At 52.5% G+C, this 17,350-nt stretch overlaps 1 protein-coding gene across 4 annotated transcripts in view; it reads right to left on the bottom strand.

The window, feature by feature from the left end:
• Positions 1 to 16,004, bottom strand: part of TOP1MT (DNA topoisomerase I mitochondrial) — a 34,184-nt gene extending 18,180 nt beyond the window's left edge. The window contains exons 1-6 of one of the 4 annotated variants that reach the window (XM_014577846.3): positions 15,680 to 16,004; positions 10,640 to 10,755; positions 9,103 to 9,224; positions 4,928 to 5,050; positions 3,649 to 3,836; positions 1,750 to 1,894 (exon numbers count right to left, since the gene is read on the bottom strand). In XM_014577846.3, the coding sequence (XP_014433332.3) occupies positions 1,750 to 1,894; positions 3,649 to 3,836; positions 4,928 to 5,050; positions 9,103 to 9,224; positions 10,640 to 10,755; positions 15,680 to 15,987 (1,002 nt within the window). In that variant the 5' untranslated portion in view covers positions 15,988 to 16,004. Of the gene's footprint in view, positions 1 to 1,749; positions 1,895 to 3,648; positions 3,837 to 4,927; positions 5,051 to 9,102; positions 9,225 to 10,639; positions 10,756 to 12,459; positions 12,836 to 15,679 lie in introns of those variants that run through there. The other 3 variants (XM_014577844.3, XM_006131679.3, XM_014577845.3) reach the window with 3 other exon arrangements.
• Positions 16,005 to 17,350: the final 1,346 nt, after the last annotated feature.

The raw sequence follows: 17,350 nt of genomic DNA, 5'->3' as shown, positions 1-17,350 counted from the left end.
TGAATTACAACCGCGATCCGCGCTTACGAACAGCACGGTCGCATGTAACTCTATGGGGTCCGACTTACGACCAAACCGAGTTACGACCAATTGCTTGGTCCGTAACCGATTCGTAAGTCAGAGAGAGGCTGTACAAGTTTTGGACAAATGGTTTGAGCGCCCCCTGATGGCTTTGCAGAAGCACTGTATCAGCTCTGACCCCCAGTACTTGTCAGAGGATCACCAGAACGTATTTCTCCCCAGTAGAGGAGTAAGAATGTAAATCAAGCAATGTTAAGGCATTAACTCTCCATTGTTACACATTTATGATCTTTGATTACTAACGGACTGCTCGGTGAAATGCCACGGACCTGAGTTAATGCTATCCCTTTTCATTAGTTAACTGGTTAAATGTTAAGTTTAATTGGTTAACTGATTAAATAGGGAGTGAGCTGTAGCGCACCCCCACCTCCACAGCAGATGGGGGGCTTCTCCAGCCCCCACTGGTTAAAGTAACCAGTAAGCTGACCCTATTAAGGGTGAGACTTATCAGTTACCCAGTTAACCATTCACATCCCAGTGAAAGCTTTGATTTTGTGTCCTGACTCGCATGCTTATATACCAGCCTGTTACACTTGTATAACATAGAAACAGGGAACCCTAGAACTGAAAGGGACCTCAAGAGGTCACCAAGTCCAGTCCCCTGCCCTCATGGCAGGACCAAATACTGTCTAGACCATCCCCGATAGACATTTATCTAACCTGCTCTTAAATATCTCCAGAGATGAGGATTCCACAACCTCCCTGGGCAATTTATTCCAGTGTTTGACTTCCCTGACAGTGAGGAAGGTTTTCCTAACGTCCAACCTAAACCGTCCTTGCTGCTTGTCCTGTCCTCAGAGGCCAAGGGGAAAAATTTTTCTCCCTCCTCTTTCAGAAACTTGAAAACTGCTCTCCTGTCCCCCCCCCCCCCGTCTTCTCTTTTCTAAACGAAACAAGCCCAATTCTTTCATCCTTCCCTCACAGCTCACATTCTCTAGGCCTTTCATCATACTTGTTGCTCTTCTCTGGACCTTCTCCGGTTTCTCCACAGCTTTCTTGAAATGTGGAGCCCAGAACTGGACACAATTCTCCAGCTGAGGCCTAATCAGCGCTGAGCAGAGCGGAAAAATGACTCCTCGTGTCTGGCTCACAACACTCCTGTGAATGCCGCCCGGAATCATGTTTGCTTTTTTTTTTTTTTGCACACATTTACATTGAAATTGCCTTTTTTTTTTTTTAAACGAAAAAGGGAGAACAAAGCTTGTTGCTAGTATTAAGCTCAAGTAAGCACAATGTGGGGCCATCAGGCCTATCAAAAGTACCGTTGCTGGGGTTACTGTAAAACAGAACAGTCTTCCCAACCACGTTAGTGAAACTCCGTAACAACTCTGGTTATTAGCATAAAGTAAGCACCTTCAGCTCTTAGCTAGCACTTGTTATCGGTAGATCTCGGAGCACTTTACGAAGGAGATCGGATCATTATCCCTCTTTTACAGATGTGGAAATGGAGGCACTGACACAGGAAGTGACTTGCCCAAGGTCACCTGGTAGCTCAGTAGCAGAGATAGGCTAGAACCTAGATCTCCTGAGTCCCGGCCCAGTGCTCCATCCCCCCAGACCACCCACAGTCAGAGGCGTAACAGTTGCAAGAGACTGCAGCCTCTCTTGCAAAGGTTGTGAAGTTACCGCATGTGGCCTTGACAGTTGCGCCACACAGAGCGCGCTCACCTTGAGCTTGGAACTGGGGTTCAGCATGATGTACTTGATGGAGTTCTGGATGTTCTCCGTCCACGAAGCCAGCCACGTGACGGTGTTGTCGCAGCGCACTTCCTTCCACTTGTGACCCAACGGGGGCTCAGGGATTTTACAGTCCCTGCCAGGTGGAAAGGGGACTCATCAAGCGATCTCTCTCCTGCCATCCATCTCCACCCTCTGACATACAGAAGCTAGGGATACCGTTCCTTACCCATCCTGGCTAATAGCCATTTATGGACTTAACCTCCATGAGTTTATCTAGTTCTCTTTTAAACCCTGTTATGGTCCTGGCCTTCACAACCTCCTGAGGCAAGGAGTTCCACAGATTGACTATGCGCTGTGTGAAGAAGAACTTCCTTTTATTTATTTTAAACCTGCTGCCCATTAGTTTCATTTGGTAGCCCCTAGTTCTTATATTATGGGAACAAGTAAATAACTTTTCCTTATTCACTTTCTCCACATCACTCATGATTTTACAGACCTCTATCCTATCCCCCCTCAGTCTCCTCTTTTCTAAACTGAAAAGTCCCATCTCTTTAATCTCTCCTCATATGGGACCCGTTCCAAACCCCTCATCATTTTAGTTGCCCTTTTCTGAACCTTTTCTAATGCCAGAATATCATTTTTGAGATGAGGAGACCACATCTGTACGCAGTATTCAATATGTGGGCGTACCATAGATTTATATAAGGGCAATAAGATATTCTCTGTCTTAGTCTCTATCCCTTTTTTAAGGGTAAGGCTTGTTCTTGTAAAGAGATTCTCTGCTTAGTTATAATATTAAACATCCAAGTCTTTTACTCTGAGGACTAGAGTCAACTGGAGAAGTACTGGGGTTTGGGGCCTGTGCACTACAACAACTGAATTTCACTGGGAGCAATGTTCCCTCTAATTTTATCCACGTGCAGAATAATTTTTGTTCTGTGCACAAAAGCATGTGCAGATGTGCACCACCAATAGAAACACGTGCTGTTGGCTGTGGGCACTCTGCTAATCAGCCGATTTGAATCACTCTTGGGCGGCCGCTTACAGGAAACACTGATTGAGGGGGAAACGAGAGGGATGTTTTTACCCAATTTGCATCCTATCCGATTAGTACTTATTTAACTCCAATCCGAGGAAGAATCGTTCTTGGCTAACCCTGCCCTCTCTTCAGTGAAGTGCTCAGAAAGTTTCCCAGCCCTTCCACGCGGTCCTCCAACAAGCCCAATGTCGAGAAGCACGTTCCCAACACGTGTAAGGCAGAAACAAGCCGGACTGGGGGGAGAAAGGTGAGCACCACGTGCTTCCCCTTTGCAAGGTTTTAAAAAGAAATCAGCAGGCAGACGTGAGATCGCTGCTGTTGACTAGCTACTTCCGGGTCACGCCGTGGGTATCAACACGGGATCGGACTGCGAAATGCCCCTGTGGCGTAGAAAGGGGGAAACGCCTCACAAGAGGAGGGATCTAGAGGCCAGGCAGAAAGCCAAGGATAATGCCAGAGAGCATGGGTGGAATGTGAAAGGCCAGCTGGGGAGGGTAAGCCCCAGCCCCGCCCCTTCCATCGGAGGCCCCGCCCCTTCCATCAGAGGCCCCGCCCCTTCCATCAGAGGCCCCGCCCCTTCCATCAGAGGCCCCGCCCCTCCCCCCTGCAGAGCCAAGCCCCGCCCCTCCCCAGCCCAATTCTTCCTGGCCCCCTGGAGGGATGGGGCTGCCACGCCACAGCCCCAGGGAACTGGTCTGCCACGTTGCATCTCCTGCCTTCCCTGGTGGCCAGGAAGCCAGGCTGCCACGCTCTGGCCCCAGGCTTCCCCGGCGGCCGCGGCGCGTAGGCAGCTTTGGGAAGGCAACGGCTTCCCCGGCCGATACTGCCCGCCGTCCATGCCATCTCACTTGCTGCAGTTGATGATGACGTCCTCTGGCATGATCCGCTTCTTCAGCATGCCCATTTTCGGGTGGTCCCCGCGCCCGCGGAACAGCCCCGGGGGCTCCGTTTTGAAGTTGCCTATTTTCTCCCGATGCCCGTCCAGGTTGCAGTAGCCGAACTCCTCCTGGATCTTGTCGGCCTCCTCCTTCAGTTTCTGAGGGAGGAAACAAACCCCGGAGAAAACACCAGTCTGGGGGCACCCCGGGCACTGCACCTACCGGCCCTCCCCGTCTTCCAGGAGAAAGTTGGGTCATGCACGGAAGAGCGTTAAGAGTCAGAAACCAGCCCGCTGCCAGGGAGTTCACCCCGTCTGCCAGCAGCCAGGACGGAGGGGCTGGCGTCAAACCTCTCTTGACAGACGCAGGGGGACCCGAAGAGGCAGACCCAGCGTTCATCAGCACATGATTAAAGGATCCAGGGGTGCATACAAGCAGCACGTGGGTGCTAACTCTGGGGCGCCATGGAAAAAAAGATAGGGGACACTCAGCCCCCACCAGCCACATCTGATCAGTGGGGTGGCCAATCAGCTGTTTGGCAGCTGGCAGGAGGTGCTCGGGGGAGGGCAGATGGAGGATTTCAAGGGAGGGGGCCAAGAGCCAGAGCAAAGGCAGGACCTTGGGGCAGGGAGATCGGGGGTTTCGGGACAGAACCGGGGTGTTGTACCCACCGGGAAAATGAAACAACAGCCCCTGTGGTCCAGGGCACCACTGCACCATCATGGATCAAACCCACTGGAGCTAAAGGAGCAATTTTACTGATTGCCCGTAATTAACACGGATTTGATCAGTGCGAGGGAGAGGCACCAGGAGACAGACACCATCACACACACGCAGTAGCCCCGGGTGCGTACAGCGATAGGAAGCGACTCCTGGCTTAACGCAGAATTTAAACCACCCTGCCCCTGCCAGATGCTCCCCGCTCGCAGAACTCAGTGTCTGTGCGGCGTGCTAGGGAAGTCAACGGGACAGGGACCCGGCCGCAGGATCGGGGCCGAAGTCTGCCCAGCAGCATCCGCCACAAATTCTCTCTCTCGGAGGGCTGGCCAGGAACGCCACAGACACAAACCCAACCAGCAAGGGTGCCACATGGTTACAGACTAATCACCATGCAGGTGATTGAACCCAAAGAATTCATTTTCCAGTCTGGGAGTGAAGCCAGCACGGCCAAAGGGAAGTTAAGCCCCCCCCACGACACACTAAACACCTGCCCACCGTCTGCAGGACTCGCGAGAAACCCCGTCCTCACCTGCTTCTCTTCTTTGGGCAGCGCCTTCCGGGCCTCGTTTCTGTCCACGAAGTACTTGTGAATCTCCTTGAAATCGCACTTCTCCAGGTGCTTGATCTTCTTCCGCTCCTCCGAGGTCATTTCCTGAGCCAAAGCCAGAAGAGACTTGGAAACAGGCAGGCAAAGTTCATTTACAATGTGGGGAAAAGCTGCACGAGAAGGGGTGAGAAACCCGGAGCTTTCTGGAAAGTCTGCGGAGCAGCAGTTTCACTGCTGAGCTAGCCACGCCGCAAGCAAAGGCCAGGGTGAAGCAGCCCCTGAAAAGCGTATTTGTACGACCCGATGGCTGCTTTTGAACATTTGAGCTGGTGTCTGGATGGTTGAGGATGTGCGAGAAAGCCATCGGGAAGGTCAAAGAGACTGGAAAGAACATCTGTGGTGTCTGAGGCTGGATGAAGGCTGAAGAAACGAGCAGCATGGCCCAGCCCCACAGACAGACAGACACTCTGAAGGTGAAATGTAACTGCCCCCGGGCGGATTTGAACCTGGGACCTCAGCATAGGAGCCTCTACTGCTTGGGCTATAAAGCTGCCTGGCTCCCAGCTCAGGCTGTGGAGCTCCCTTGTTCTTATCTCTCGCTGTAAATGGTCTAAGTGCCACTGCATGGGACACAGTAATAGGGATGCAGCCGTGTTAGTCTGGTCTTGCTGAAACAAAAGACAGGACTATGCAGCACTTTCATAGAATAATCATAGAATAATCATAGAATAATAGGACTGGAAGGGACCTCGAAAGGTCATCGAGTCCAGCCCCCCGCCCTCAAGGCAGGACCAAGCTCCGTCTACACCATCCCTGACAGATGTCTATCTAACCTGTTCTTAAATATCTCCAGAGAGGGAGATTCCACCACCTCCCTTGGCAATTTATTCCAATATTTGACCACCCTGACAGTTAGGAATTTTTTCCTAATGTCCAATCTAAACCTCCCTTGCTGCACTTTAAGCCCATTACTCCTTGTCCTGTCCTCAGAAACCAAGAGGAACAAATTTTCTCCTTCCTCCCTGTGACACCCTTTTAGATATTTGAAAACCGCTATCATGTCCCCCTTTAATCTTCTTTTTTCCAAACTAAACAAGCCCAGTTCATGAAGCCTGGCTTCATAGGTCATGTTCTCTAGACCTTTAATCATTCTTGTCGCTCTTCTCTGTACCCTTTCCAATTTCTCCACATCTTTCTTGAAATGTGGCGCCCAGAACTGGACACAGTACTCCAGCTGAGGCCTAACTAGTGCAGAGTAGAGCGGCAGAATGACTTCACGAGTTTTGCTTACAACACACCTGTTGATACAACCTAGAATCATATTTGCTTTTTTTGCAACAGCATCACACTGTTGACTCATATTCAACTTGTGGTCCACTATGACCCCTAGATCCCTTTCCGCCATGCTCCTTCCTAGACAGTCGCTTCCCATCTTGTATGTATGGAACTGATTGTTCCTTCCTAAGTGGAGCACTTTGCATTTCTCTTTATTAAACCTCATCCTGTTTACCTCGGACCATTTCTCTAACTTGCTAAGGTCATTTTGAATTATGTCCCTATCCTCCAAAGAAGTCGCAACCCCACCCAGTTTGGTATCATCTGCAAACTTAATAAGCGTACTCTCTATCCCAATATCTACATCGTTGATGAAGATATTGAACAGTACGGGTCCCAAAACAGACCCTTGAGGAACTCCACTTGTTATCCCTTTCCAGCAGGATTTAGAACCGTTAACAACAACTCTCTGACTACGGTTATCCAGCCAATTATGCACCCACCTTATCGTGGCCCTATCTAAGTTATATTTGCCTAGTTTATCAATAAGAATACCATGCGAGACCGTATCAAATGCCTTACTAAAGTCTAGGTATATGACATCCACCGCTTCTCCCTTATCCACAAGGCTCGTTATCTTATCAAAGAAAGCTATCAGATTAGTTTGGCATGACTTGTTCCTCACAAACCCATGCTGGCTATTCCCTATCACTTTATTACCTTCCAAGTGTTTGCATAGGATTTCCTTAATTACCTGCTCCATTATCTTCCCTGGGACAGACGTTAAACTGACCGGTCTATAGTTTCCTGGGTTGTTCTTATTCCCCTTTTTATAGATGGGCACAATATTTGCCCTTTTCCAGTCTTCTGGAATCTCCCCTGTCTGCCATGATTTTTCAAAGATCATAGCTAAAGGCTCAGATACCTCCTCTATCAGCTCCTTGAGTATCCTGGGATGCATTTCATCAGGACCTGGTGACTTGCTGACATCTAACTTTCCTAAGTGACTTTTAACTTGTTCTTTGTGTATCCTATCTTCTAAACTTACCCTCTCTCTGCTTGTATTCACTACGTTAGGCGCACCTCCAGACTTCTCGGTGAAGACCGAAACAAAGAAGTCATTGAGCATCTCCGCCATTTCCAAGTTTCCTGTTACTGCTTCTCCCTCCTCACTAAGCAGTGGGCCTACCCTGTCCTTGGTCTTCCTCTTGCTTTTAATGTATTTATAAAAGGTCTTCTTGTTTCCCTTTATGCCTGTAGCTAGTTTGATCTCATTTTGTGCCTTTGCCTTTCTAATCTTGCCCCTGCATTCCCGTGTTGCTTGCCTATATTCATCCTTTGTTAGTTGTCCTAGTTTCCATTTTTTATATGACTCCTTTTTTATTTTGAGATCGTGCAAGATCTCCTTGTTAAGCCAAGCTGGTCTTTTGCCATAAAGACTAACAAGATGGTTGATGAGCTTTCATGGGCCAGCGACCCACACGACGGGTGTGGGTTACAGACACACAAACAAAAGACCAGGAAGCCTGACCAGAGATCTCAAAGAATAACTGTGAAACAACCGGAGATCAACGCCGGTGAAGGATGAACGATTGCGGCCTGGCACGGCAATCCCGGCAAGACTCTGGGGTCGGTCCTGCAAGTCAAACCTGAGGAACCCGACTCCTCCCTCAGACAGCCTTGCCTGGCAACTATCAGAGGGGTGGCCGTGGGAGTCTGCATCCGCATAAGCAACGAGAAGTCCTGTGGCACTTTGTAGAGTAACAGATGTAGTGGAGCATAAGCTTTCAAAGAGGCTCTTGTGTTCTAATAAATCTGTTAGTGTAGTGCAACAGGGCTTCTTGTTATGCTACGACATCGCGCGCGCGTGTGTGTGTGTGTGTGTTGGGGGGGGCGGGGGGAGGGGCACATGCTAACTGCTTTTCTACGGTCTTCTCAATAAACACACACCCTTGAAAAAAAGTCCCGTGTGCTTCTTATTAGCATAACAGGCCCCCAAGGGTGCTAGTGTATCACGGGTGCTAGTGACAGGCAGAACCGAACCTGGGACCTCTGGCCCTTAGGGCAGGAGCCTCTGCCGCTTGAGCTAAAAGCCAGCCGGCACCCCGCTAAGGCTGTAGAGCAAACTCCTTCTCTCTCTCCAGAAGTCAGGGCTGGGGAACCTTTTTTGGGTCGGGGGCGCTGACCCACAGAAAAATCAGCCGGGGGCCGCACACAAGTGAGAAGCAAACAACCCCTCACTGACGTGGCTGAGAACTCCCCACATCAGAGCCTACGGGGGCGCAGGGTACTCGATTTCGTGGGCTCCAGGCCAGCGGTGGGGGAGGTAGAGTGGCAGCACAGGCTCCCCAATACTAGCGGGGAGTTCTGAGCCTTGGGGGCCAGATGCGGACAAACCACGGGCTGCATTCGGCCCACAGGCCTTAGGGTCCCCACCCCTGCTGTAAGTGGTCTAAGGACCACTCCATGGGACAATGAACCACACCCAGTAAGGCATGTGGGTTACTTCAGCGTCTAGGCAGATTATGAAGCCTCGTTTTAGGCACAGCCCCTTAACTGTGTCTCCACTGAAGGGGGCATCCGATGAGGTTTAACTCAGTCCGTAGCAAAGCTGAACCCAGGACATACGCCCACCACCGTGCACGCACACACGGCTGCCCTCCCGTCCCCGACCACCACCTGCTATGAAATACTACACAAAAATGAATTAGGAAATTAACACCCCAAAAAGAACATCTCCACTGCTCCTTCCGCAACCCCTCGCCTGGCCATGCCTGTCCCTACCAGGCCCCCCAGGCCAGGCACCGGAGGCCCAGCCCAGCCCCCCAGGGGTGCAGTGTTCCCTGGACAAGGCGCCGAGGCGAGGCGCGCCGGGCAGCTACCTTTCTCCAGTCGTGGAAGAAGTTGGTCTGGAAAATCTCCTTGGTCGTGTACTCGTGATCGAGCATTTTGGCGTAGAAGGTAGCGATTTCCTCCGTGGCCATGCTCAGCTTCATGGGTTTGCCTGTATGAGAACACAGGGCGCTTTATCACCGCTCGCCCGCCTGCGCTGACCCTCGCCCCGCCCGACAACTGGCTGCGGCGAAAGCGTGATGCGAATTAACTCTACAAGCTCACCTACGGGAAGGTAATACCCCACCTCCTGCCCCAACATTTATAATTTCCTTTGAACCTCACGAGTTTTAAAGCAAGCTTCGGATTTGGCAGAAGGGCCGAGGGAGGAATCTCTTGGTTTCTGAATGCCCGGGGATTCTCTAAATGCATCGCCTTTAAACAGCAGTGGGTGACTCCACGTTCTGCATTAGAAGAGGCCGCAAAATTAGCCTCCGGGCAGGCCCACGGATTTGAGCTGACTGCTTCATTTAGACCAGTGGCCAGCGGTGAAAGGAACGTAACAATTCTCACAGGAGCTGACCTATTGCAACTCGGGGGCCTGGCCAGGTTTTTCGATACCGCCCCGCTGGCTTCTGCCGCAGCTCAGCCAGCTCTGCTGGAGCTCCGCACCAGGGTGCCCCCGTATCCTTTCACTTCTGCCAGTGGTTCTCAAACTTTCCGACCCGCGGCCCACCCTGCTCAATGCAGACCTTTCCGCGGACCGCCAGCCAGACACCCAGTGCTTTTTTTGTGATGGTACCGGCCCCTCCAGTCAGAGCTCAACAACTTTTCCTCTGGAGTACCAGCACCCCTTTTTTTTAATTAAAAAAAAAACACTGCAAACACCCATGATGACAAAGTTGGTGCAGGAGCGGGCTAGGGGTGGGCAGTGTGGGAGGGAGGGTGCAGGCTGGGGGTGGGCAGTGTGGGAGGGAGAATGCAGGAGCAGGCCGAGGGTGGGCAGTTTGGGAGCGGGCTGGGGGTAGGGTGAGCTGGGTGGAAGGGAGGGTGCAAGGTAGGGATGCGGGTGGGGTCGTGGCATGGGGGTTGCTCACCTGGCTCCGCACCTGCACTGCTGCTCCCTGGCACCGCCCCACACTACTCCCATTGGCCAGGATTCCAGCCAATGAGGGCAGGGGGAATCCTCCAGGCGGGCAGTTTCCCGCACTGCGGTTCCCCCGGCCGCGGGGACCAGGAGCAGCAATGCGCCAGCTAGATCCGGCCCACGAGGCTCCGGGCCCCGCCCTTCCCCCGCAGCGGGGAGCCCGCGCTGGCCCTCCAACCTCATGGGAGGTGCAGAGTGGACTCCCCATTGTGCGTGGGGGGGGGGGTGAGCCCCAAGCCCATGGCCCACCTGCGAGATGGTCGTGGACCGCTAGGTGTCCGTGGTCCACCCTTTGAGAACCACGGAGCTAGGCCCCCCGACTCAGAGCCTGGGGCAATAGGCTTTAGGCGAAGCGCATTCTCCGTCCCGCCCCGCGCCCTGCTGCGCCGGGTCACGACGTTCGCTACGTGTAGCAGCCTCGGCGCCCACGCGGGACGCACCGTCATAATAGAACCTGACGTCGTCGGGGAGCGGCTCGTAGGGGGGGGCGAAGTAGGGGCCGTTATGCTCCAGCTGCTTCCACTTCACCCCGTCGTCTGTCTTCTCCTCTTCCCACCTGAGGGAGACACACCGGGCCCAGTCAGGAAGTGTCTGGGATTACGGACCAGGCCTGAATCCCCGGCAGCGCCGTCTGGCCGACTACCAGTCCCGGACGTGCGGTAAGGAGCGAACCAGCCAGCTCCCTGGCGGCACCGGGGGAGAAGTGGTCTCAGGAAGGGATTTGGCGCCGAGGACTTGCGGATGCACTCAGGGAAGGGGCCCCACAAGCGTGGGGATGCTGCAGAAGTACCAGGCTAGGGAGGACGGTCTAGCTCTAGCGGACAGGGTACTGCCCCGACACTCAGGAGATAGGAGTCCAATTCCCAGCTCAGTCACTCCCTCCCTAAATGGCCTTAGGCAAGCCCCGTGAGCCGCCCCGTGCCTCAGTTTCCCCACCTGTACAACGAGGATGACCGCATGTTACCATCCCTAGTAACTAGGGATGTTAAATTGAGTTTAATCAACTAATCGACTAGTGGATGGATTGTCCAACAACTAGTCCATTAGTCGATAAACGGGTCATAGCGGGGTTAGCTCCTGGCCTGGGAAGTCACTCTGCTACGGCTCCGCCTTTTAAATGGATTAAGAGCCTTTTGGTAAATGGATTAAGAGCCTAAAGTGCAGTAGGAGGGACCCAGGATAGCTGATGCCTGACTTACGCAGGGTCCCGCCTTTTAAACACAGCTGATTCCCAGCTCACATCTAGTCCCAGATGTGCCTCTGCTTTTTAAATGGATTAAGAGCCGACAGGCTGGTGTGCAGTGGAGTGGGGGGCTGGTCCCTGCTACACCCCTGCCTCCCTTGCCTCCAGCACCGGCTCCTTGCTGCCTCGGGTAGTCGACTAGTCGCTTACACCCCCCTAGTAACCACACACTCGCTGCTCTCTGCTGAGCACACAGCGGCAAACGATAAAAGACAAAAGCATCCCCCGGGGGCGAGCAGTTCCCCGAAGTACTTGCTCTGCACCCAGTGGGGGTGTAAATCACCCTTTAAAGAGCTCACTGGCCGAATGACCGCAATGACCATGTTTCGCTGGTTCTCTGTGGGCAGGCCACTGGGGGTGGATCCCCACGCGTCCACCCAGGGTGCACCGGATGGGCAGGGGGGGGGTCCGGCCAGCCCCTTGGGTCACTCCAGCGTGGCCGGAACACCTCCAACCCACCCTGTAGGCCCAAGGCCAGTGTCCCATGGGCCCCAGGCTGAGTAGCCTGCCAGCCCGGCACGGCCAGCGTCCTGCCAGCCCAAATCAGAGCAGCCGGGGTCGCACCAGCCCAACCCGGTCCCAGCCCGCCAGCTGCTGTCAATCCAGTTCCCCAGTCAGCCTTCCAGCCACCAGGGACCCTTCCGCATCCCTCTCTCCCAAGGAAACCTGCCCCACATGTCTCGGGACGAGCCTGGGGGTTGAAATCCGTTACGTTGCACGACACTAAAAATCCCGGCCTGACGCGAGCCGCTGGATTTCTCACAGCCCTCTGTAAGCCGCTACCAGCTTCCCTGCAGCTCCTTCCCCTCTGGCCGGGAAGGGGGGGGGTCTCCATCAGCCATTTCACCTTGTGCCTGGAAATCGGCTCCTGCAAACGCCTCAAGCCAAGTCCACCCTGGGCTTCGCGGCGACGCTCTGGGAACGCCCCCGACCTGGAGACAGGCTCTGCGAGGCCGGAGAGCTCGTCTCGCCCTGGACGCAAGTGGGTCCCATAAGAGATACCACCCCCCCTCTTACCTGGCTTTGCCACTCACCACTCCCTTGCGGGCAGCACTGACCTGCCGACGGGCCACACACAGGCGGGCGCTGAGCCTGGGGTGGGAATGCTCCAGGGCTTGCATAAGCAGCGCCCGGCCACGCTGACACACGCCCAGTCCCGGCAGGCGGCAGAGGATGCGATGACAGGACAAGCCCCCCCATGCCGCCAGCCACATGCTTGCAGCAGGCTCAGCGTGGTCACAACCCATCGCCCTGCTGGTGGAAGCGTTTCATCCCTTCCAACCCAGCTGCCCCCCGGGAGAAGGGGCACAGGCAGGCCAGCCCTGCTCTGGAGAGACGGGCGCTCGCGATTACAGACCAAGCAAAGACATGCAATGCCCATGAAACGATTCCAGGTCACCGGGCTTCCTGCGATGCAGCAGAGCACCCTGGGAAATGTAGTCACAGACGTGCATCTGTGTGCAGCCCACAGGATGCACGCTACTGGGTTCCTAGGCAACCGCCTCATTCAGCCAAGCCAGACTTGTCCAGCGGGTACTCAAAGCTAGTCCCTCCGCTCAGAGGGGCAGGCTCGCTCAGCCAGATTCCTTCTCTCAGGAGGGTCCGCAAAACCCCGCTTTTCTAATATACAGCAGATAATACACAATTGCAGCAAAATAAAAGGGAAGTACCAGGCAACCCTGCAAATCCGCTTTAAATCTATGCATATCTGCATCCGCAGCTCATTTCTGCCGGCACGGATACAAATTTCGAATCTGGAACCCTGCAAATTTGTGGATATCCGCTTTATATCCGCGGTGGTCTCAGCAGCTCAATTCTGCAGGCACAGAAGCAGGTGCAAATTTCGAATCTAGAACCCTGCAAATTTGTGGATATCCGCTTTATATCCGCGGTGGTCTCAGCAGCTCATTTCTGCCGGCACGGATACAAATTTCGAATCTAGAACCCTGCAAATTTGTGGATATCCGCTTTATCTCCGCGGTGGTCTCAGCAGCTCATTTCTGCCGGCACGGATACAAATTTCGAATCTAGAACCCCGCAAATTTGTGGATATCCGCTTTATATCCGCGGTGGTCTCAGCAGCTCAATTCTGCAGGCACAGAAGCAGGTGTAAATTTCGAATCTCGAACCCTGCAAATTTGTGGATATCCACTTTATGTCCGCAGCTGTCCGTGAGGATATTTGCAGCTCTTTTCTGCAGATACAGATGTGGATACAAGATTGTGTATCCGTGCAGCGCTCTACCCATCGACTCAGAAAGGAAAGCAACGGACAATCATGCAGAGGAACCTTGCTAAGAATTCTCTGGCACCATCCAACTGATGGCTCTACCTTCTAAGCCAGCGGTTGTCAAGCTTTTTTCATGTGTGGACCCCTAAACATTTTCCAGTGGAGGAGCACAGCCCTTTGGGAATCTTAGACACAGTTTCCAGACTCCTCGGACCTCACCTTGAAAACTACCTGAATTCTAGCCATCTGAGACAGAAATCCAGCATACAGAGACATCTACTGGCAACACCAATAATAGCAGGGGGAACACAGGCGGCCACGCTGGGTCAGACCAAAGGTCCATCTAGCCCAGGGTCCTGTTTTCCAACAGCGGCCCAGGCCAGCTACCCCAGAAAGAGTGACCAGAACAGGGAATCATCAAGTGATCCCTCTCCTGTCACCCATTTCCAGCCTCTGACAAACAGAGACTAGGGACACCATTCCTACCCATTTATAACATGCTGTGTGTTACAACCTCTCTAGTCTGGAACTCTCGGGGGTCGGGCAACATCTCTGGTCCAGCATGATTTGAGTTAGCTGGATGTCTGCTTTCTGTAGGTGTGGCCAAGTTTCCTGTGGTCCCATAACGTTTGTTTACAGCCCCCAGTCCTGGCTCTCAGTGTTCTGTGCTATTTAGGTGTAACATACCCCTACATGTCTTCTAAGAGCCCAGCAAGCAGTAGAACGGCTGTGTCTAGACTACATCCCTCTGTCGGCAGCGGGATGTAAATGAGCCACTTCAAAAGTGTAAATGAAGCCGGGATTTGTATTTCCCATGCTTCATTTGCATAATTACGTAATGGTGCTCTTTCGAAAAAGCGCTATCTCGAAATTGAAACCGCAGTCCAGACGCAGTTCTTTCAAAAATAGAAGCCTTTTTTGAAAGATCCTGTAAGCCTCAAAATGGGTGTGTCTAGACTACAGGGTTTTTTTAAAAAAAACTTCCCCTGCATCTAGACTGCTGCTGAGTCCTTTTGAAAGTAAACCGAAAGAACGCGGCAGTTTTTTCGACCAGGGAAAACCTCGTCTTAGCAAGAACGTCTTTTTTCGCAAGTGCTCTTTTAAAAAGAGGCTTTTTCAGAAGATACTTTTGAAACAGCCTCTTTCGAAAAAAGGCGCTATGTAATGTAAACTGGTTTTGAGAGAGAGAGCCTCCAGATAGCCGGGGTGCTCTCTTTTGAAAAAGCGGCTTGCTTTCTCAAAAGTACTGATTGTAGTCTAGACGCTCTTTTTTGAAAGAGGCGTTTACGAAAGTATCTTTGGAAAAAGCCTCTTTCAAAAGAGGCTTGCAGACTAGACGTAGCCAAAATGAGGTTTGCAGGATCTTTTGAAATAGGCTTCCATTTTCGAAAGAACCACATCTAGACTGAGGTTTCAATTTCGAAATAGCACTTTTCGAACGAGCGCCATTATGTAATTATGCAAATGAAACATGGGAAATTCAAATCCGTGCTTCATTTGCACTTTTGCCGACAGAGGGATGTAATCTAGACGTTGCTGAAGTGTTGGTAACACTGCTAGACAGTCCTGACCTCCCATGGTCTGGCAAATTTTCTGGTTCAGCACCGGTCAAGTCCCGAGAGTGCCGGACTACAGAGGTTCAACCCGCGTAAGGATCGCTCTCTAGAGCGATTATTTTTAATCATTTTCTTTCGCCTTAAAGCAATGGGGCAAGCATGCCAGCATTAATACATGAGGTGATGCGCAGAGGCTCTACACTGGACAGGCATGGGTCTATTTTGCCAAAGCTGGTGAAAAAAAAAATTAGCCCAAAAAAGCCATGTGTTTTTCCTGCTTTGTGCACTATCCCCCACCCCCGCCTCAAAGATTTCAAAAATTTTGGAGATCCCTCCCTACTCCAAAAAAAGCCACCTCCTCTACCGCTGGTTAGAAAACAGGAAAAAATGGATATTTTGAGACTGAAAGCGATCGGTACCCCACTGGCGGTCACTGGCCACAGATAGCTTACCACTTCCACTTGCTGTCCTCTTCCTTCTTCTTGTTCTCCTCGGCCTCCTCCTTTAATTTCTTGCTTTTCTTCTTGTCGTCTTCCTCTTTGCTTTTCCTTTTCTTGGCTCCCCCCTCGTTCGCCACCTCCTTGGATTTCTCTTTGCTCTTCCTTCCCTTCTCTGGGTGTTTAGTTTCATCCTTTGCTTTTCTCTCCTTGGGTTTTTTCTTGGCCTGCTTCGGCTCACTTCCTGGCTTCTCCTTTGATTCCCTCCACTCGTCTTTCTCCGGCCCATCTTCCTTTTCCTCTCTCATGCTATTTTCTTCCATGGTCTGCCCACCTCCCAGCCTTTCATTCCTCCCCCAGCCTTCTCCCTCCTGGCCATCCCCCTCCTCTCTCTCTTCCTTAATTTCTTTTTCACCCTTCGTTCTTTGGTTCTCTTTTGGCCTCTCTTCCTCCACATCATCTCGCTCCTTCTCCTCTATTCCCTCTTGTTCTTCTATTTCCCCACCTCCTGCCTTTTCCCTTTCTGGCTCATCTTCCCCCTTTGTCGCCTGCTTCTGTGGTTTTTTCTTTCCCCTCCTTTCCTCGCTGTTCCTCTCGCCTTCCCTTTTTTCCCTCTTGTTTTTCGGGTCCTTTACCTTTTCTTCCCGCTTCTCCTGCCTTTTCTCTTTCTGGTTCTTTCCGGCCTTATTTGCTTTGACTTTCGTTTGCTCTCGCTCAGTGTCCTTACTGGACATTTTGTTCTCCTCTTCTCCTGTTCTTGCAGGCTTTGCTTTACCCTCTGCCCTGTCTCTCTCTTTCATTCGGGCCTCTCCTCTCTCCCGCTGTATTTCATCCTCTCCTACATGCGCATCCACCTCCCCGGTTGTCTCCCTCCCTGGCTTTTCCCTGTCCCCTTGGTCCTCCAATCCCTTTGCATCATCCCAACTCTCCGGCTGCTTTGCTCCTTCCCATATCGGGGGACCCTCTTGCCTCCCCGTCTCCTCCGGCCCTTCATCCTTGCCCGAGGTGGCATCAGCATTTCCTTGCTCTCTCGTGGCTTTCTTGGGTTCTGCACCATCTCTCTGCTCCCGGCCTGTTCCCTCCCCAGGAGCACTTTCCTTTTTCGGTTTCTCTTGGCTCCTCCCACTGCCTTTACTTTCCGTTCGCTCCCGTTTCCCCTTCTTCCTCTGTTCCATTTCCATCTGCTTCCCGCCCCCTCTCTCCGTTACCTCGTCCCGTTTTCTTTTCCCATCTCTTACTCGCTTCTCCCCTCTTTGCCCCTCAGGGGTGAATGAGCCCAACTCTTTCTCAGTGTTTTGCTCCCCTTTTTCCTCTTTGGCTGCCGTGTCCATTTCCTCAGCTGAACCTTCCGGATCTCCAGAGACGGCCCCGTTCTCACCACCAACCCCATTCGTTTCGGTTTCCTCTTGTCCTGGCACCTTACGAAGGAGAGAGGAGCGTTTACATGAGCAGCAGGCTGAAAACATCTACAGACTCAGGCCTAGATTGGCTTCGTGGGACACACTGACCTGCAGAATCCGGGAGTGTGCAAACCTCTCAGCGTTCCCTTCCCTGGGCCGTCCCTCTTCCTCCTGCTCCCTCGGGTGAGGAACTTCCTGCCCGTTACAATCCGCACAGTCGGCAGCCATCTCAAGGACTCTGAAAGAGAGAGAGTCAGCCTGGTCACTTTCATCCCTAGCAAGATGA

The sequence above is a fragment of the Pelodiscus sinensis genome, chromosome 2 (genome assembly GCF_049634645.1).
Source record: "Pelodiscus sinensis isolate JC-2024 chromosome 2, ASM4963464v1, whole genome shotgun sequence".
NCBI lineage: Eukaryota > Metazoa > Chordata > Testudines > Trionychidae > Pelodiscus > Pelodiscus sinensis.
The sequence above is the reverse complement of the archived record's forward strand: the minus strand, read 5'-3'. Positions and strand labels throughout refer to the sequence as shown.